Below are 17,372 nucleotides of genomic sequence, written 5' to 3'. Positions count from 1 at the left end.
TTTTATTGTTTTTTGAGGCAGTTTCACTCAATAGTTTAAGCTGGTTTTGAACTCATGAGGTAGACCAGGCCTCAAATTTGTGACCCATCTGCCTCAGGCTCCCAAGTGTTGGGATTATACATGTGAGCCACTATGTCCAGCTCTTTTAAAGTGGCTTTAAAACAGTATTTTACCTATACATTTGAAGTTGGAAATTCCATAAGGGCAAAAGGAACCATAAATAAATTTTAAGTGACTGTAATTCTACTGGTCATTTTGAAACTACTACATGTATGAATGACATATTTGTTACATAATTTATGTAAATAAACATTTACTGTTTCCAATTGTAGTGTAACAAAATATTATGTAATTATATAGTCATATATATACGTATCCAAAATATCGTTAAATGATGTTAATGTCACTAAAAACTAAACATTTTCTTTCAGAGTAAAAGAAACCCACAGAAACCTAAAATATAAAGTGCAACATAAAAAGTGATAAGAAACAGGGAGATAGATCTTTTGCAAAAGCAAAGGTGATAAAGGAGACAGTGGGGGGAGAACGAAGAAGAGATAAAAAAGAATTAAGATGTTAAGTGCATGTTCCGACTCTCCACCATGAACATAATCATTATGTACTGCAAACATGGACTGATAAAACTAAGCGCCTGCCTCGCAAGCAGGCAGTCATGAGTTCGATCCCTGGTACCGATAAAAACGAAAAAAGACAAAAAAAAAAAAAAAAAAAAAAAAAAAACAAAACTAAAACAGGGGCTCAGGCAACTCTCATTTTCCCGGGCTGCTTAAAGGATAAAAGAAGGGATGCGGTGACAGTCTTGAATACCAGCCCCAGACGCCTGGATTTCACCCACGGAACAAAGCAAGTCGCCCTCCTCAGGGGCTCCGTATAAAGTCGGGGAGCCCGGGGAGCCAAAGACCGACAAGTTGAAGCCCTCACACACTCGGAGCCTGCTGGACCGCCTGTATTACTGCTGACGCACGCGCAGAAACCGTCTCCTGTGCTCCTCAGGAACTGGCTTCACCACTTCCCATTCTTTCCTTCATTGGTTAGCAACAACTGCTAGTCTCAGTGGTTGTTAGTGGCAACGGAGGCGGGCACAGTTTTGGTAGCTAGGATACTTTCCGCATTTCCGCTTCCTTTCTTCTATTGTAGACTCCTGCAAGCCAATCTCGTTCGTCCGACCAATGTTAAATGGGCAGTAGGCGGGACTTTACGTATCTGGACCAAAGAAACGCGGTCTTTTGGTCGTCCAGCCCCTGTGAAGAGGCTCGGGCGCCCCCAAGGCCGCCTTTCCTCCTCTTCGTTCTGCCCCTCCCTAACCCCGCTTCAGCACAGCGCTGGCCGCAGTCTGACAGGAACAAGACAGAGCCAAGATGGCGGCGGCCGACGGAGATGACTCGCTCTATCCCATTGCGGTGCTCATAGATGAGCTGCGCAACGAGGATGTTCAGGTGCGGAGGCTATGGGGGACTTAAAGAGGACTGGGCAGAGGGGCTCGGGGGCTCGCGCGGCCCTGACTGAAAGGGTTCGGCGTTCTTTGGGAGTGGCGAAAGGGGCGATGACCAATCAGCGTCCAGCTCTCATTTCTCCAAGTCCGCAGACTCGATGAGACGACCTCCCGGATTGGGGATCGGCTCGGCGGAGGGCGGGGGCAGGGCGAGCCTCGAGGGTCCGGAGCCTTGTGCCAAGCGCTAGCTGCTGTAGGGACATGGAACGCGGGGCCTAGGAGGGGTCGGCCGGGCTGTCGGAAAGCAGAGGCCTTGGTAGTTGATCGTGGGTTCTCAGCGACCCTGGCGAAAGGGCAGACGCCTGATTTGCTCCGAGTTGGGCAGGGGACTGTTGGTCGGTGGGGACCTGGGTTGATGTTGGAATTTTTGCTTTTTCTATCGCTGGGCCAAGTGGGGGACCGAGTGGCGAGGGCTGCCGGCCTGGTTCTTGCTCGCCACTCGCCTGTATTTTGTGTAGATCGCTCCAGAGGAGGGGCACGCGAAAACTTCCCTCTCGAGGGCACAATTAGTCAAACCTGGGCTGATTTATGATCTTCCCCTTTCCCTTGCCACTGTCTCACATATGCACACACTCAGACACGGGTACGGCAGTTTGCTGAGGGGTCACCATTTGTGGCGACGGGCTTGGATGCGGGACTGGCTGGAGTGGATTTAGGAAGAGTTCAGGCAGCAGGTCCATCTCCCACCTGCCCTGTGACCTTGTGCTCGTTTTTACATCGCCCTGGGAGTCTGTTTTCCATGAAATACGGGCTAAGAATAGTCCCAGCTTCACCGGGTGGGGTGAGGAACCGAACCAGTAAAATGGAAAGGCGTGCGGCCATCGGTAAGGGCCCAGTAAATATTAGCTGTAATTATTGAGGTTGGCGATTGGAAAGGTCCAATCCTTCCTTTAGGCCTTCGTTTCTCCCTTTATAAAATTGTCTGGGGCACACTTCTAAACCCGGTGAGCCTAGGCCCCGCCTCCTAGGGTGTGAGTGTGACTTGGTTCTGGTCTCACTGCGGTTGCAGTTGTTGGTACTCCTGGCCTTCCACTTCTTGCTGATGGCTGTGGGAGCGTTATTTGCTTTCTTTAAGCCTTGACTCCCTCTTCCTAAATGGGGATAATTATGTAGTTTCATAGGACCGTTGTTTATTCACCTGTCCTGTATTGGATGTGATGCTGTGAAAGTAGGGATGGTGCCTAAACAGTGCTAAATACAATCTTAAGAAGTGTTAGAAAGGAGGCAGATGGGATGTCGTGACAGTAAATGAGCAAATGCTTACTCGGCCTCCTTCCTAGGCTCAGTCCTAGGCACTAGAACAATTTTCTGTAGTGAGACAGAAAATTAACAAGGCCTTGTTGGGTAAAATATATTGTGAGAAGAGTTTAAAGTTAAGGAAAAAAATAAGAGGAAAAGGCAACACAGTTGCAGTTCTAGAGATCAGAGATGGCACAAGTGCCCTGAGCTAAAATCAAGGCGTGGGAAAGGCTGGGTTCCTTTGTGGAGCTTCTTGGGAGAAAATCTGTTTCCTTGCCTTTTCCAGCTTTTAGAGGCCTCCACATTCTTTGGTCCACCGCTCCTTTCTCTACCTTCAAAGCCAGCACTGTTGTCAGGTCTGTTTTCCCCAGTCACATCTGAGCAATCAGGAAAGGCTGTCTTATTTTTAAGGATCCCTGTGGTTACTTTGGACCCACAAGGATAGATAAGCCAGCATCATCTCTCCATCTCAGGGTCCTTTCTTGGCTGAGTCTCCTGCAGATTTGTTTTGCAGTGTAAGCTAGATACTCACCTTCAGGGGATGAGAAGTGGAGTATCTTTGGGGGTGTGTGTGTATGATCTTCTAATCATAGCTGCTGTGATTGGAAAGTAGAGCCTGAGGATGAAGTCATAGGAGGTTGAGGATATTGAAGTGTTCTGTTTTACTTTAATGTGACTTTCTTTTTGTTCACTTTATTGCTTATAATTTTATTATATTGAGGTCAATGAAGGAACATTTACTCCACAAACATTTAAGGAGTGCTGATGATATGCTGGGCCTTGCTCTGGGTGATGGGGCAATGACAGTATACTGTAGGCAGCAGTCTGCCTCTGCCTAACTCACTTTCTTGTGCAGACACCATGTGGAGGATGGCAGATGGTGGAAAGTGCTCTAGAGAAAAAGGAGGCAGGGATGGATCCGGAGAAGACTGGCGAGTGAGTGTTTCAGAGTTTGGGCTAGGGTTGTCAGTGCAGCTCTTAAATGATGAAGTGATGTTCCAGCAGAGAGCAAGGAGCAGGTCTGGGGAACAGCATTCCGGGCAGAGGAAGTAAGGTTAAGGGTCATGAGGCCGGATTTTGTAGCACAAAGTCTGGAAATGGGAGGAAGGCCACAGAAATCAAGGGAATGAGCTGTTTATCATGGGAAATGAATCGAAGAGGAACCCAAGGCCGAACCTTGTGAGCTATTGTTTTAATGGGGAGATTGACAAACAGCTGCCTGCCCTATGCTTGCTTTTTCATTAAAGTTGTTTTTTTGTTTCTGTTTTTATTTTTAATTCAGACACTGCTCTTTTGCTGCAAAGCAGCATGGTCTTGTGTAATTTTAACAGAATGGTGTGGTCTTGAAGCCCACAAAGTATTATGTGGCATTTTTGTCCCTTCTACCACTCTTTCCCCAAAAGGGCTACTCCTGACTTAAACCATCTGTGTAAAATTACTGGGTTCTTGTTTTATATAAGCCGCTATACAGAGGCATATTTTGTACCCCTTAATGCATTCATACAGGTTCGAAGGAGGTTCTGTGCTTTTCCATACTTTTTCAGATGCAGAAACTGAAGTACCATAAGAGTAAACTTGGTCAGGCCCTTGCTGCTGAGATATGGAGGAGCCCAGAAAGAAAATCAAAGGAAACAGATCCCAAGGATGGAATAGAGTTTGTATGGGACAGACACTTGTGAACTGTACCCATATGCCAGATATTTTATTTTACTTTATTTTTAAGAAGCAGAGATTTGATTTTATTTAAGGAGAAAAAGAAAAAAAACAAAAAGGGTACACATTATACAGAATTTCAGAAAAAATAAATAGTAGGAAATCACTAGTTAATAGATTACATATTGTCATCTTAGAAATAGATGTTCAAGTTACAAAATTAAAGCATATAAAGTGGACATTCAAACAGTGAGATTGCAAACAGTTCTGTTCAATGATCCAACAAAACTCAGTAATGTGGTTATCTATCTTATACACTTAAATATACATGCAGTTATATCCTTTAGAGCAATTTCTTTTTCTCTCTTTTGTACAATGACAATTACACATTTTGGGTTTTATTACTCCCACAGTTCTTAATACTTTTTTTGAAGAGAATATAACCAAATGTGACATAACAAAACAGATATTTTAACTGTGTCTTTAATGAGACTGTTGAGAATACTAGAGAGAACGTGAGCCGTGAGACCCCATAGTTGTGATATATTTATTTGGCAAATATTTATTGACTATATCCTATGTGCCAGACTCTGTTTTAGATCCTAGATAAATATAGAGAGCAAAACAGCATAGCTGCTGCCCTTGTGGAGTTAGTAGTACTCTAGTGGGAGAAGCAGGCAGATAGATGTACAGTGTGAAGTCAGGGTGCTGATGTTAAGAAAAACAAGGCAGCAACAGGGAATAGGGCAAGCCTAGGGCTGATGTTGTAGGAGGTTAGGACTGGCTCCTTCGAGAAAGTGGTGTTAAGACGGATGAAGAGCAGTTTGGGCAAAGGAAAAAGTAGACACAAAAGCCATGAGTAGTACTGTGCTTGATGCCTTCTGAGAGAGTAAAAAGGTGGCTGAAGCAGGGTGAATGACAAAGTGGCATGAGGTGAGGACTAGATGACATTAGGTTAAATGAGACCTGTGAGTGCCAGACAAGGGCTTTAGCAAGTCTGGGGCTGAGGGAGTCCCTGGAAGGCTTGGAGCAGAGGAGTGACATGTTCTGATTAAATTCCAAGGGATCCTTTTGGGTGTCATATAGGGGATGGGCAGGAGTTGCTAGTCTCAATGACAAGTTTGTAGCAATGTTTGCATGTAGATGGTGGAGGTAGTTAGATGCATCAAAAAGGGCTGGTGGGAGGTACAGACAGGTTGGGTATGGTGCGGCAAGTGATGTGAGAGTGGGTAAGAATGACAGGCTTGATTACACCCTCACCAGGTTGTGCCCTGTGTGCCTCTGGAGCAGCAGAAGCGCTTCCATTTCTGGACCCAGATTTTCACCTGCAAAACTGGCATCTGATTATGAAGATGCAGTGGAATCAGCATGCTAATTGGCACCTCAGTGTAGGCCTTCAGCAAACGATGAGCAGTTTCAGTCATCCTGCTATCTGTACTTTTATACTTGAAAAGTGACATAGAGGTTGGTGCTAAGGAGCATGGGTTTATTTCTCCACATTTTACCAGATTCACTAGTGCTTTCCTTGCCTAACCATCACACTTGCATGATGCAGAGACCAGATTACAGTGTGCAACGCAGGAGTTCTGGGCAGGGTGATGCTATGGGTGGAGGCCAGTGATGTGCAGTGTCCTGCAAGGCTCAGGACAGCTCTACAGCCCCAGTGTCAGCAGTGCTGAGCTTGGGGGACCCTGCTATGTCCTGCTGCATAGTGCGAAGTATTTCCTGTGTATTAATTTGATTCTCACAGAAGTTTTGTGAGATAGATACTTGTTTCCTTTCGATTGGAGTTTTAATTGTCAAATTTTACACATATAGCAGAATAGAGAAAATAGTACCAGACACCTAGGTACAGTATTTATTTTTTCAAAACTTTGCTGCATATGTTTTATCTGTTCTTCCCCATTCTCCTCTTGCCTTTTTTCCTAAAGCATTTTTAAAATAAATCCCAGGCTTTGGACATTTTCTTCTGCTTTATTCAGTGCATACCTTTAAGCACAACAGATACGTTTTTTCACACCACTTCCTTATTACACCTAACAAAGTTAGTAGCAGTCTCTTGGTAGCAGTCCAGTACTCAATCCATAATCATACTTCCCTGATTCATATAGGTGTTCTTTTTACAACTTGGTTTGGTTTAAATTAGATTCCTGATCTGGCCATGAATCTTCACCTTGAAATCCTATTTGATAGATAAAGATACTCAACCAGTCTCATACTACCTAGTAAGTGGCAAAACTAGAATTTAGCCAAGGGCACTGGGCTCCATGTTGTATCTTCACCCTGAAATGTGGCTTTCTGTGGAGAGAGCTCACTTGAGAGGTGATCCTGAAAAGGCAGTGTTATGGTGGGGGCAGGCTTCGAGTTCTGGACTGGCTGTTTTACAAGTTACTCGACCGTTTGGTATGCTGGTTCTTATTAAATGAGAAAATGGATTGAAGGCACATCTGCCAGCATTTTGAGATGAAATTTAACAGAAGTATGGTCAGTGACACGGCAGAATTCCCTTGTGTCCACATCTTGGAAGCATGATGTTCCAGGCTCCAGCTTCTTTTTTTGAAATGCCTAGGGATCTGGTGGCAGAATGTAGAAATAAGGATTTGCAAGAGGACAGTTCAGTTCTAGACTTGACACAAATTCATTGGGTGACCTTTGTTTCCCTTTTCCTTGCCTCAGTTTCTTTATCTTCAAAGTAAACTTTGTTTACCCCTTAGTTTTGTTGTAAGGCAGAACATATCTAGATACCTAGATTTTAATCTAGCACATAGGAAGGACTCTAAATTCTAGTTGTGTTTTGGAAAACTTTAAAACTTGTGTACATATATATGTATGTAGAACTTTGTGTGTATATAAATTGTAAAATAAGTTTAGGTGATCCTGGTTTTGTTGGCAACATGCATAGCATGATAGGAGCCTTGTGGACATGTGCCTCTGCACCCATCAGACTGAATGGTCGGTTGACCTTGGCCATCTCGATGTCATACAGTTGCTTTACTCCAGGCCTTGCACATCCATAGAAAACACAGAAGTGTTGTCTTCTGTCTGTTTCATGGCAGACCCAGGGGTCAGGGCGATTCTCCCAGAGGTGGTGGTCGCTGGATAGTCGGGCTGCTTCTGGCGCTGCAGTGTCTCTGATTTCTGGAAGGTAGTGACATACAGAGATGCTTATTGTTGCTGTTGATGCCTTTCAGCTGTACTGTCTTGGCTTTCAAAGCCTTTGTTTTTGGCTTTGACAGGGAAATTTCCTTCTCTCAGTGCTATCCTGGTGGAAAACCTTTGCCCTTGATGTGCCCAGTCACTGTTAGATCTAAATTCAGGAATGATACTTTGTAGCAGACCTGTTCCTTCTTTATTCCAGAGATAAGCTGGCTTCCAAGTGAGAAAATAGGCATATCCCTAAGTGTTCATGGTACCTGGCAAACTGTGAGGGTTTCTTGGTGCTTAATTCCCAGGCAGATAGGGAAATCACGTGATTTTGCGTTCCCCTCCCTTACACATTACTTTTTTTTGTTGTGCTTAAGAAACGTGTGAGAAGTAATAATATCAATACATGGAGAGCTTCCTGTATACGGGTTCCATGTCTGCGCTTTTCAGTGGTGCACTGAGCCAGGCCTCATTGTGGTTCCCATTTTGCATTGAGGCAGCTGAAGCTCTGAGTACCTGGCACTGGTCCAGGCAGCATTAACTACAATTGGTAAATAGATTCCAGTATCTTAAAAAAAAGAAAAATATTTACTTTTCAGAAATAGAGATCTGATGACCATTTTCACTTTGCAGGCCTAGTAAACTGTTTTCAGATGAGCGCTTTTCCACATTAAACCCCCCCTCCCACATACACACACACATTATTTTCATTTAAAAATGCCCTTCATGGAATATGGAAGGACATATGGACTTTGAGGCTTCAAAGGTACTTATGTCACTATAGCACACAGTGCATACCCCTCCTGGCCGCATGATCAGCCACCAACTGTATTGAGCAGTCACTGTTTTGAGTGTATTTCTCCAGATTCTTTTTTCTCCATGTATGGTGACATCAGTATTATCTTTATTTTATAAACATTAGTCCTGTGAATATTCACTGGTCATCCATTCTATGCCAGGCCCTGGGCTAGTTCTTGGAGCAGAGTGAGGAAGACAGAGTCCATTTGTTTTGGTTTGGCTGCTGTCAGATGAACCATTGTGACAGCCACCTATGGGATAAGGAGTGTGGGGATGGCTCAGCAGGCAAGTACCACATCGTGCCTGGCCTTGTGAGGCAGAGTGAGGCCTCAAGCTCTCATTCTGCTTGTGAAGGGAAGATCTGGCACATGTGGGGTCGGGCTACACATGTTGGTGTCACAGGCGGCTTTGTGGGTTGATGCCAGTGAGTCTTCTGAGTGCTGGGGTCCTGAAGATACATGCAAGGAAAGGGTGGTTTTATTGTTAGGTCTTGGGCTTGTGTGAAAGTGCTGTGGATTGCGTCTGATCAAGAGACAGATTTCTTTTTAAACTGGTGATACTAATAGCTGTTTTATGCCACAGAGAATCCAGCCCAAGATTCATTTAAACAAATAAAGTTCTCCCTCCACCACCATTCATGCAACAAGTTCAGCAGCTCAGGAAGGTCACAGAACTGGGTCAGAGCATGCCATTATTGACCTTTCCTGTGGTCACAGGATTACCACAGTCTTTGCTGTCTTCATCAGCCACACTAAAAGCAGGGCCATCTCAGGACAGGGAGGTTCCTGCCATCCTCCCTTTTATCTAGGAGGGGTCTTTCCTGGAGCTCCTCAGGACACTTCCCTTTAGGTCTCTGCAGAGCAAGGCTGTGTGCTGTCAAGCTGAGACCACGTTTGGCAGTGAGTGATAAGAAAGCTGTAAGAAACAGGGTTCACATGAGCTTAAAGTTTATTTCTAATTGATTATCAAAAACTGGTGGCAGGCCACACTTCTGTGACACTCAAGGAGTTTGGGTCCCAAGCTTGACCACTGTACTCTGATTGCTCTTTTCTTTCCTACCCTGCTTGTAGCATAACACCATAGGGATCATTTGCCCTTATTATTTGGCCATCGTGAAAGAGAGAAACATGGGTGGATAAGTGGCCATCTACCATTTTGTCCTTTGGGATAACCCAATCAAAGTCAGCATGCTGTCAGCAGGGCCGGGTTCTGTGGTCATTGTTACTGATTTTCCCTGGTGCTGGTGTCCTTGAAGTGTGTCACTGTGTCATATAACCTGACATTAGCTACTGTCATGTCTTCACAGACAAAGAAATCGAGTCCCTTAAAGGTCCAAAGATCACTCAACACCCACAGCTAATACCCAGCCTCTCAAGCTTTGAACCTAGGTGCTGTGACTCTGAAATACCAGGCCCCTTTCTTAGGCATTCACAGTTGTGTCTCCCTAAAGAAACCAGTGAACAGGAGACTGGGGATTTAGCTCAGCAGCATAAGGGCCTGCCTTGCAAGCAGGCAGTCGTGAGTTCGATCCCTGGTACCGATAAAAAGGAAAAAGACAAAAAAAAAAAAAAAAAAAAAACAAAACAGTGAACATCAAAGTTGGAATGTTAAGAGAGCGGTTAACATTCTAACTAGAGAGGAGACCTGATTCCTAGAGCCTGTCCCTTGGGAATCTTCCCTCAGTGACAGTGTGATGGAGTAGTTGACCCAGACTGCCTGGGTTCTGCTTGTGCTGCCTCCATTGGTTTCCACCAAGGACAGATTCTACATGTTGGCATATTTTGGGCAGTGAGGATTCTAGAAACAAAACCTCAGCGCACACTTGGTTCTCAAATTAAATGTGTTGTTTGTCCATGTCAAACACATAGAAGCACACAGCAATCCGTTACTGTTGTCACTGGCTGTGATAGTGCATGCCTGTAATCCCAGCACTCAGGAGGCTGAGGCAGGATGATTGCCACAAACTTGAAATCAGCTTGGGAGCTAGTGAATTCAAAGCCATCCTGACCTATGTGGCAAGACACTATCTCAAAAAACAAACAAAATTGCTGTTGTCATTGGGTTTGTGATTATTGTTGTGATTCTGGCCACTCTCATGAGCTGCTGCCCCCCTATGACAGCCCTGGCGTGTAACCCAGTTGAGAGGCAAACCCAAAGATTTAACCCTGAAGAAAAGGAGTATCCCAAACAGCTATGTCAGTATTCCCCACAGTATTTCATTGTGAAAAATTACAGACATAAGGACATTGGAAGACTAGTGCAAAGGACAGTAGAAAGCAGTCTGCAAGCCAAATTCAGCCGCCGCCTGCCTTGATTTATACGTCTGGTTCTGAGGCAGCTGTGTTGAGTGTTTGGGACAGAAACCCTATGGTCGCCACAGCTTGCAAGTATTTCTTGACAGTTTGTAGAAAGTCCTGTAGACCTCAGCCAGAACAGGGAACACCTGTGCACTTACAAGCCCGGTCCACTGAGCAGAGTGTCTACCAGGTTTGGTTGTTGTTTCGGTGGGCCTGTCTCTGTACATCTCATCTCATGGCTAAAAATGAGGTGAAGGTCTCCTAGTATTGAAGCTCAAGTGGTGTTCGAGGCTGATTGTATGAGAAACTTGGTGAGTGGATTTCTCACCAGAGGTTTCCTCAGATGGTTAACTTTGTCTGTGACCACAGAGAGACACTTAAACCTGACCAGAGGACCCTACTTGTGCAGGACATCAGTCACTGCATGGAGCCCAGGAGAAGGTCAGTCAGGGAACCTGCTCTTTACCTTGTCCTGGTCACTCATCTTTTGCCACTTCTTCAGGAGGAGGGTGCCCCTGTGTGACCATCACAGCTCACTCACCAGCTCCTACGCTTCACTGCCACCTAAGGGCTCACTGTGTTCTTGAGACAGCCTGGGTGCTGGGTAGGAGATGGGGCACTCAGGGTAGCTGGCTTTGGACCTTGGCTCTCTCAGTTCTGGTCTAACTGAATGTCTGCTTTCTGCAGACATTGGGGCAGAGAGATCTCAAGTTAGACCTGTTACCTGCAGACATTGGGGCATAGAGATCTCAAGTTAGACCTGTTACTTGTTTCTTTCTCCAAGGCTGCTACAACAAGTCATGAGAAACCAGGTGGTTTAAAGCAACATATTATTAACCTTTGACAGTTCTAGAGGCTAAACGTGTGAAATGAAGGTGTGGCAGGGCTGGAGATCTGTCCACGTACCTCTGTCCTAACTCTGGGGCTGCCAGCAGTGCTTGGGGGTGTTTGGGTTGTGGATGTGTTGCTCTGAAGTCTCCCTCCATCTTCCCTTGGCAATGTCTTCCCCATTTGTCTCTTAAAGAGACACTGTCATTGGATCTATGACCAACCCTCTAATTAAAGGTTGTGTATTGGAAAAATAAACTGCCTGCTTTTCCTCTGTTCCCAAAAGTTTTGTTTGCAATAAACAAAATTCTATGGCACTAAACAGGTATGAGGCTTTCTCCCCACCAGCAAACAAGCAGTCAGCTGTCCAGCAGCGGACACCAGCTGTGTGTCCTATAATCTGGTTGTCTATCAGTAAACGATGTCAGATCCCACAGATTGTGGGTTCAGTCCTAAAATGCTTCCTCCCTGGTGCCCGCTTTAGATGCCAACTGTGAGCTCCAGGTTGTTTCATTAACGCTTCTGGCCTGCTACAAATCAGAGTAGCTACAGCACCCTTCTCAGGTTCAATTAATTTATTCAAATGCCTCATAGGACTCCAGGAACTACTTGACTTATTTGTAAAGGATGTTTCAGAGGAGACTCACATGACAAGGGATAGGAGAAGGCTTGTCGTGCCCTCTCTGGGGGTGTTGCCCTCTGTGTTGAGCTATCTGGAAGTTTTTGACACCTTCCCTTTTCAGGGTTTTGTGCAGGTTGCCTTGCACAGGCACTGCCCAAGCAGGGCGACCGTGCCAGAATATAATGGGACAAACAGGGTGTGACCTGACATTCGTAGACTGAGCCAGGAGCCAGGAAACCTCAGAAGACCTGTTTGCTTCCGCATTCTTCCTGGCCTTTGTGCCGCACCCTCCCTTCAGGTGTGGTGCAGGACCCTTTCCAAATAGGTGGTCTTGTGGTTCAGTATGAGGCATGGAGGGCCAGGGAATTCCACTATGGCCAGCTTAAGACCAAGGCTGGAATCAGTGTTTCTGTGGCTCTCATGAGGAAGAGAAATTCTGATTTCTGTGATGTGACCTGCCTTGAGGTGGGAGTGTGAGCCAGGAACTGTGGATGAAAATCAAAATATATGTATGAAAATGACAGGCCAGTATTCAATACACTGCACTGGTGGTAATACCAGTAGTACTGGTAATGCTACTCTTGTTTTTATAGTAATATTTTCATTCTGTTTGTTCTTTCGTCATCATTGCTAGCTAGTAGGAACTGCGTTTAGAGGCCTGTTCCGTGCTATCATAACTCTGTGGTGCCAAGAAGAAACTATGGCACCCAGAGCCATTTTTCCTCTGTGTAAGGGTCAGAAAACAGCTCCAGTCTCACAGGGATGCTGTGAAGGTTAATGCAATCAGGAGTGTGAGGGCCTAGTGTAATTCTGTCTCAGGGCAAGCATGCTGTAAGGGTGGCTTCTCTTGTTAAATGCAGTGCATAGCTGGTCAAATGGTGCTCCATGCCAGAGGAGGATAAAGCAGAGAGCAGAATGTTTTGGGGAACAGGCTAAAGTCTTAAAATGATCTTAGCAAATGCAACTGAGTAGGCATCTGGTTCTGTAAGACCCAGAGGATGCTCTGACTTTTCCACTGATGTCATTACCATTTCCATTGTTTAGTGGTTCCCTTGGGGTCACAGAATCACTTGGTAGGCGTTTACCAAGTTAGCACTGACTGTTCACACAGAGGCAGCAAGGCTTCCAGGGACTGACCCGACTGTCTCCAGAGCTGTGGCTTCTCCCAAGTCCGGGATACCTAACCTTCTCCCCTCCTTTCTTGTTCTTTCATTAGCTGCGCCTCAATAGCATCAAGAAGCTGTCCACCATTGCCTTGGCCTTAGGGGTTGAAAGGACCCGAAGTGAACTCCTGCCCTTCCTGACAGGTAAGGAGATGACCTCCCAAGGCCCACATGCAGCTGGGTTAGTGTGGGGTGGTCCTGCCATCATATTCTGGGTGCTTGCTATGGGCCGTGGATCGGGACAAGGATCCAGAGGAGGGAGTGCAGTGCCCCAGGAGCCGGCCTGGGTCAGTGATGGCGAGCTCTGACATGAGTGCTGTCTGTTCACCTCCTCTGGTCTGGGTGATGGCTGCAGGCCCTAGCAACAGGTTCTGCATAGAGACCTGGTCCATTCCTATTGCATCTCCAGCTGTTAGCTGCTGATTTTAGACATCATCATTTGTTTCATCGTCCTGTCTTTCCATTTTTCAGGTATAACACAGAGATAATCATCCCACCCTACAGCATTAATGTGACCAGGAAAGATCAGTGGTCATTGCTAACACTCCCTTGCTTGCTGTGTGCTGGGCGGCGTTAGACTGGTTTTGGTGAAGTTAGCTCACGTGAAGTGACTGTAACGGTGCCTGCGTGCCTTAACATAGGCCCATAGCGGTTCTCCTGTGTCTCGCAGCAGCACCCAGAGGCAGCTGGCACTAGTAGTTGAGGACACTGAGTTGTCCCAGGGAAGTAATTCATTTACCTGAGTTGAGCTATTAGGCATGACTGAGAGGGGATATTTCCAGCTTCAGACTTTCCTAAGTTAATGACTAATAAATAGTTCAGGTTTGGGTCCCTACTATCTGATTTCAAATCCAGGCTTCCCCATTATTCAGGGATGTGCCTTTGGGCAAGATGGTTCACATCTGCCTGTTTTAGATCTCCATGGGAAAACAACAACCCAGTGCAAGCTCATGAGCAGATTAAATAGGCGAAGGGGAGTCCTGTTAGAGCTTGTGACAGTGCCTGGTAGATGCTAAGTGCTGCTTGTGTGTTAGCTGCCCACTGCCTATGATGAGGTATGTGAAGCATTCAGTGGCATATCTGTGGTTAATACTAAATCCTCTAATCACTAGTCTTATTACCACTTTGTATTTATTCATTATGCTCTTTAAGATTGCAGCTGCAGGTTAGAATACTCTGTCACTAGTGAAAGTGTATTCATATCCAGTCATCTCCCTTGGACCTAGAGGTGATCCTGGAGAGGGAGGAGGCCACGATTGTTACCCCAACCCTATCTGACACTTGGGGAAACTGAGGCCTGAAGAGCTTCACTAATTTGCCCACAGTGATAAAACCAATAACTAAGGGGCACATATAACTAAACTAACTAAACACGACTGAGCAGTGAGTGTCTATACCCTTGATGCTGAGTAGCTGACCCCAAGCCATGTGGCTTCCACTGCTGAACTGCCGGAGAGATGTTAAAGCTTTGGAAGGCCCAGTGGACAACTTCTGGAGCAAGGAGCATGGCACAACAGACTAGTGGGTGTTTACACAGTGGGACGGGAGAGGAATTGGAGTTGGAGGGACCTGCATTTGAAAGAAGACAGCTGCAGGTGGCTGCTGGAGGGTACACGGAGATGAGATACAGAAGAGCAGACCTTGCCTATGTATGGAATTGGTGCTAGGTGGCCTGAGGAGGAGAAGCACCAAGGCAGGAAGTCTGCTTGAGACCGACCAGCTGTGGCTGAGAGCAGATTGTGGAGTCAGCTGGCCTGCATTCAGCCCTCCCTTGCTGTGCTTTTTTTCCTCCTCTGTGAAGTAGTATAACGCATATGAGATTCGTGAAGATTTACTGAGGTTAGCACATAAATATTATCGTAGAATGACATGTAACTTTGTAATGTTAATAATCCAGATAGAAAGAACTGGGGGGAGGGCACAGTAGGATGGGAGCGAGGGAACTGGTGAAGAATCCAGAATTTAGAGATTGCTTTGAGCTGTTGGAGTGCCAAGTAATGTCATGATACTCTTTCTGCACTACTGGAGAATGTTCAGAATAGCAAGTGGCAGATCCTGTGTCTTGGGAGGAGTACTGTTTCCCAATGAAAAAACTAAAAAACCCTTATGAAGTCTTACCTATGTGATATTCAAGAGTCAGTTTTATGAAAGGAAAATCTCTATATTGTATTAGTTTCCTAGGGACAAAATGCCACAGGTGGTGGCTTGAACATCAGAAATTGATGTTCACAGTTCTGGAGGCTGCAAGTGAGATGGAGGCATTGGTGGGGTGTGGTTTCTCCTTGGCTTGCAGGTGGCAAAAACTGGAGGTCAGGAAGGTTTAAATGCAGTTGTACATCAAGGACTCAGTAAGACCAGCAGTCCTCACTGCCTTGGGTGAGGTGGGACTGGGACCTGGGAGAGACGTCTTGATTAGGCTTGAATAGGCGTAGTGTGGGACATTCACTCTTTCAGCCACCTCAGCTTTGCTCTTGCTATGCTGGGCTGTGGCTGGAACTGGGGCACACACGAGTGAGTCGGGAGTGCAGGTGACAGGTGACTGTCACGGCCTGTGAGAAGGACTTCAGCCTGGGAGCACAGGGAAAATAAACTAAGGGAAGGGCCCGGCTTGGTGGAGGGACATCCTGGACATCCTTCAACAAGAGGCAGCTGAACCAAGTATGAAATGATGTAAAGGAATTTCGTAGCAATCGAAAAGGAAGTTCCTGGCAGAGCCAATAGTGCTGAATAAGGGGAGGAGATAAGAAAGGGTAGAAAACAAGAAAGCTCTGGTCACCACATGTTCCACTGCCTGCCCATTATCGTGCTTCTCACTAGCGCCACCTTCAGGAGCAGAACTGGGCTCAGCGGGGTGGCATTGCTCACCTAGCAAAGGGCAGGAGTGGGATGTGGGCCCCATCTCTGTGCTGGCCACGTGGCAGCCGGGAGCCTGAGTGCTGACAGTGTGAGGGAGCATCGTAGAGCCTGTCTGCCTGAGCACGGGTCACTGAGGGGCTGAGCTTGTCCTTGGTGTGGCCCGAGTGTAACTGAGCCTGTCTCAACCCCACAGATACCATCTATGACGAGGATGAGGTCCTCTTGGCGCTGGCAGAACAGCTGGGAACCTTCACTACTCTGGTGGGAGGCCCGGAGTACGTTCACTGCCTGCTGGTGAGTCTGGGAGCAGGGAGGCCCCATACTGTGTCAGACTTTGTTCCCACCAGGCACGAAGGAGAAAGGGTAGGAAAGGCTGGAGATCATGTGAGAACAGACGGGCCTTAGACGTCAGGTTCTCCCTGTGCGTCAGTGTCCATCAGTACCATATACTATGTTTGCACTTGTCTTCTGTGCTGTTCCCTGGGCTGCACCTGAACACTGCCAGGCCCAGCTGGCTTTCTGTATGGAGGGCTTAGGGCTTGGAGTCAAGCTAGACTCTGTAATCCTGGTGAGTAACTTCTGAGAATTAACGTACCTCGTGGTATCTTTCATAAATTGGGGGCCATAGATGCCCTCCTGTGTTACTGACTTAGGAAGCCCACAGCCCAGCACTTGGTGTGCGCTGAGTGCCAACAGTTGTTCGCTGTGACTGTCATTGTTATGCCACTCTTTTGGGTCGTGGAGTCTCTTAATAGAGGAACCACCTAGAGCTGCCAGAGTTGAGCAGCCTGTCAAGGTCACATGGCTAAGAAATGGCTCAATGGTGGTCTGTTTGACTCTGACAGGCCCAACCCACACCCTGAGTGTCCCTGTCTGTGGGGTGATTGCTAGAAAGATGGAGGTGGTTGGGTACTCAGAGGAGCTGGTGTTTGGATGAAGATGAGGGAAAGACTGTGGCCTGGTTTGGGACCCTGGTGTGCAGCTGTTACTGGCCCCTGCAGGTTCCTTTGCCTGTCTTTGCCACAGAGTCCACCTTTCTATGATGAGGACAGGACTGCTTCCCAGGCTTCAGTGGGGCAGACCAAGCACCCAGCGTGGAGCCTTATGGTGACCTGCTGTGCACAGCATGCAGGTGTCAGCTAGTGTCAGCATTGGGCATTGCACTTTAAAAAGCCAGAGACAGGCGAGGCATTTTCCTCGGGAGAGGACTGGACTGATTTTAGGGTTCGTGGACCCCAACAAAGCTCTTTTGAGGACTT

The 17,372-nt window shown here is 46.5% G+C and overlaps 1 protein-coding gene across 1 annotated transcript in view; it reads left to right on the top strand.

Moving 5' to 3' along the window:
• Positions 1–1,246: 1,246 nt before the first annotated feature.
• The window catches only part of Ppp2r1a (protein phosphatase 2 scaffold subunit Aalpha), a 33,565-nt gene continuing 17,439 nt past the window's right edge, over positions 1,247–17,372 (top strand). The window contains exons 1-3 of the mRNA XM_063252274.1: positions 1,247–1,457; positions 13,311–13,401; positions 16,307–16,407. Coding sequence (XP_063108344.1) covers positions 1,380–1,457; positions 13,311–13,401; positions 16,307–16,407 — 270 coding nt within the window. The 5' untranslated portion in view covers positions 1,247–1,379. The remainder of the gene's footprint in view (positions 1,458–13,310; positions 13,402–16,306; positions 16,408–17,372) is intronic.

The sequence above is a fragment of the Cavia porcellus genome, unplaced genomic scaffold, assembly GCF_034190915.1.
Source record: "Cavia porcellus strain 051 isolate PalLab524CR breed Dunkin Hartley unplaced genomic scaffold, mCavPor4.1 scaffold_7, whole genome shotgun sequence".
NCBI classification, from domain to species: domain Eukaryota; kingdom Metazoa; phylum Chordata; class Mammalia; order Rodentia; family Caviidae; genus Cavia; species Cavia porcellus.
Note: the sequence above shows the minus strand (reverse complement) of the source record. Positions and strands in the feature narration are given on the sequence as shown.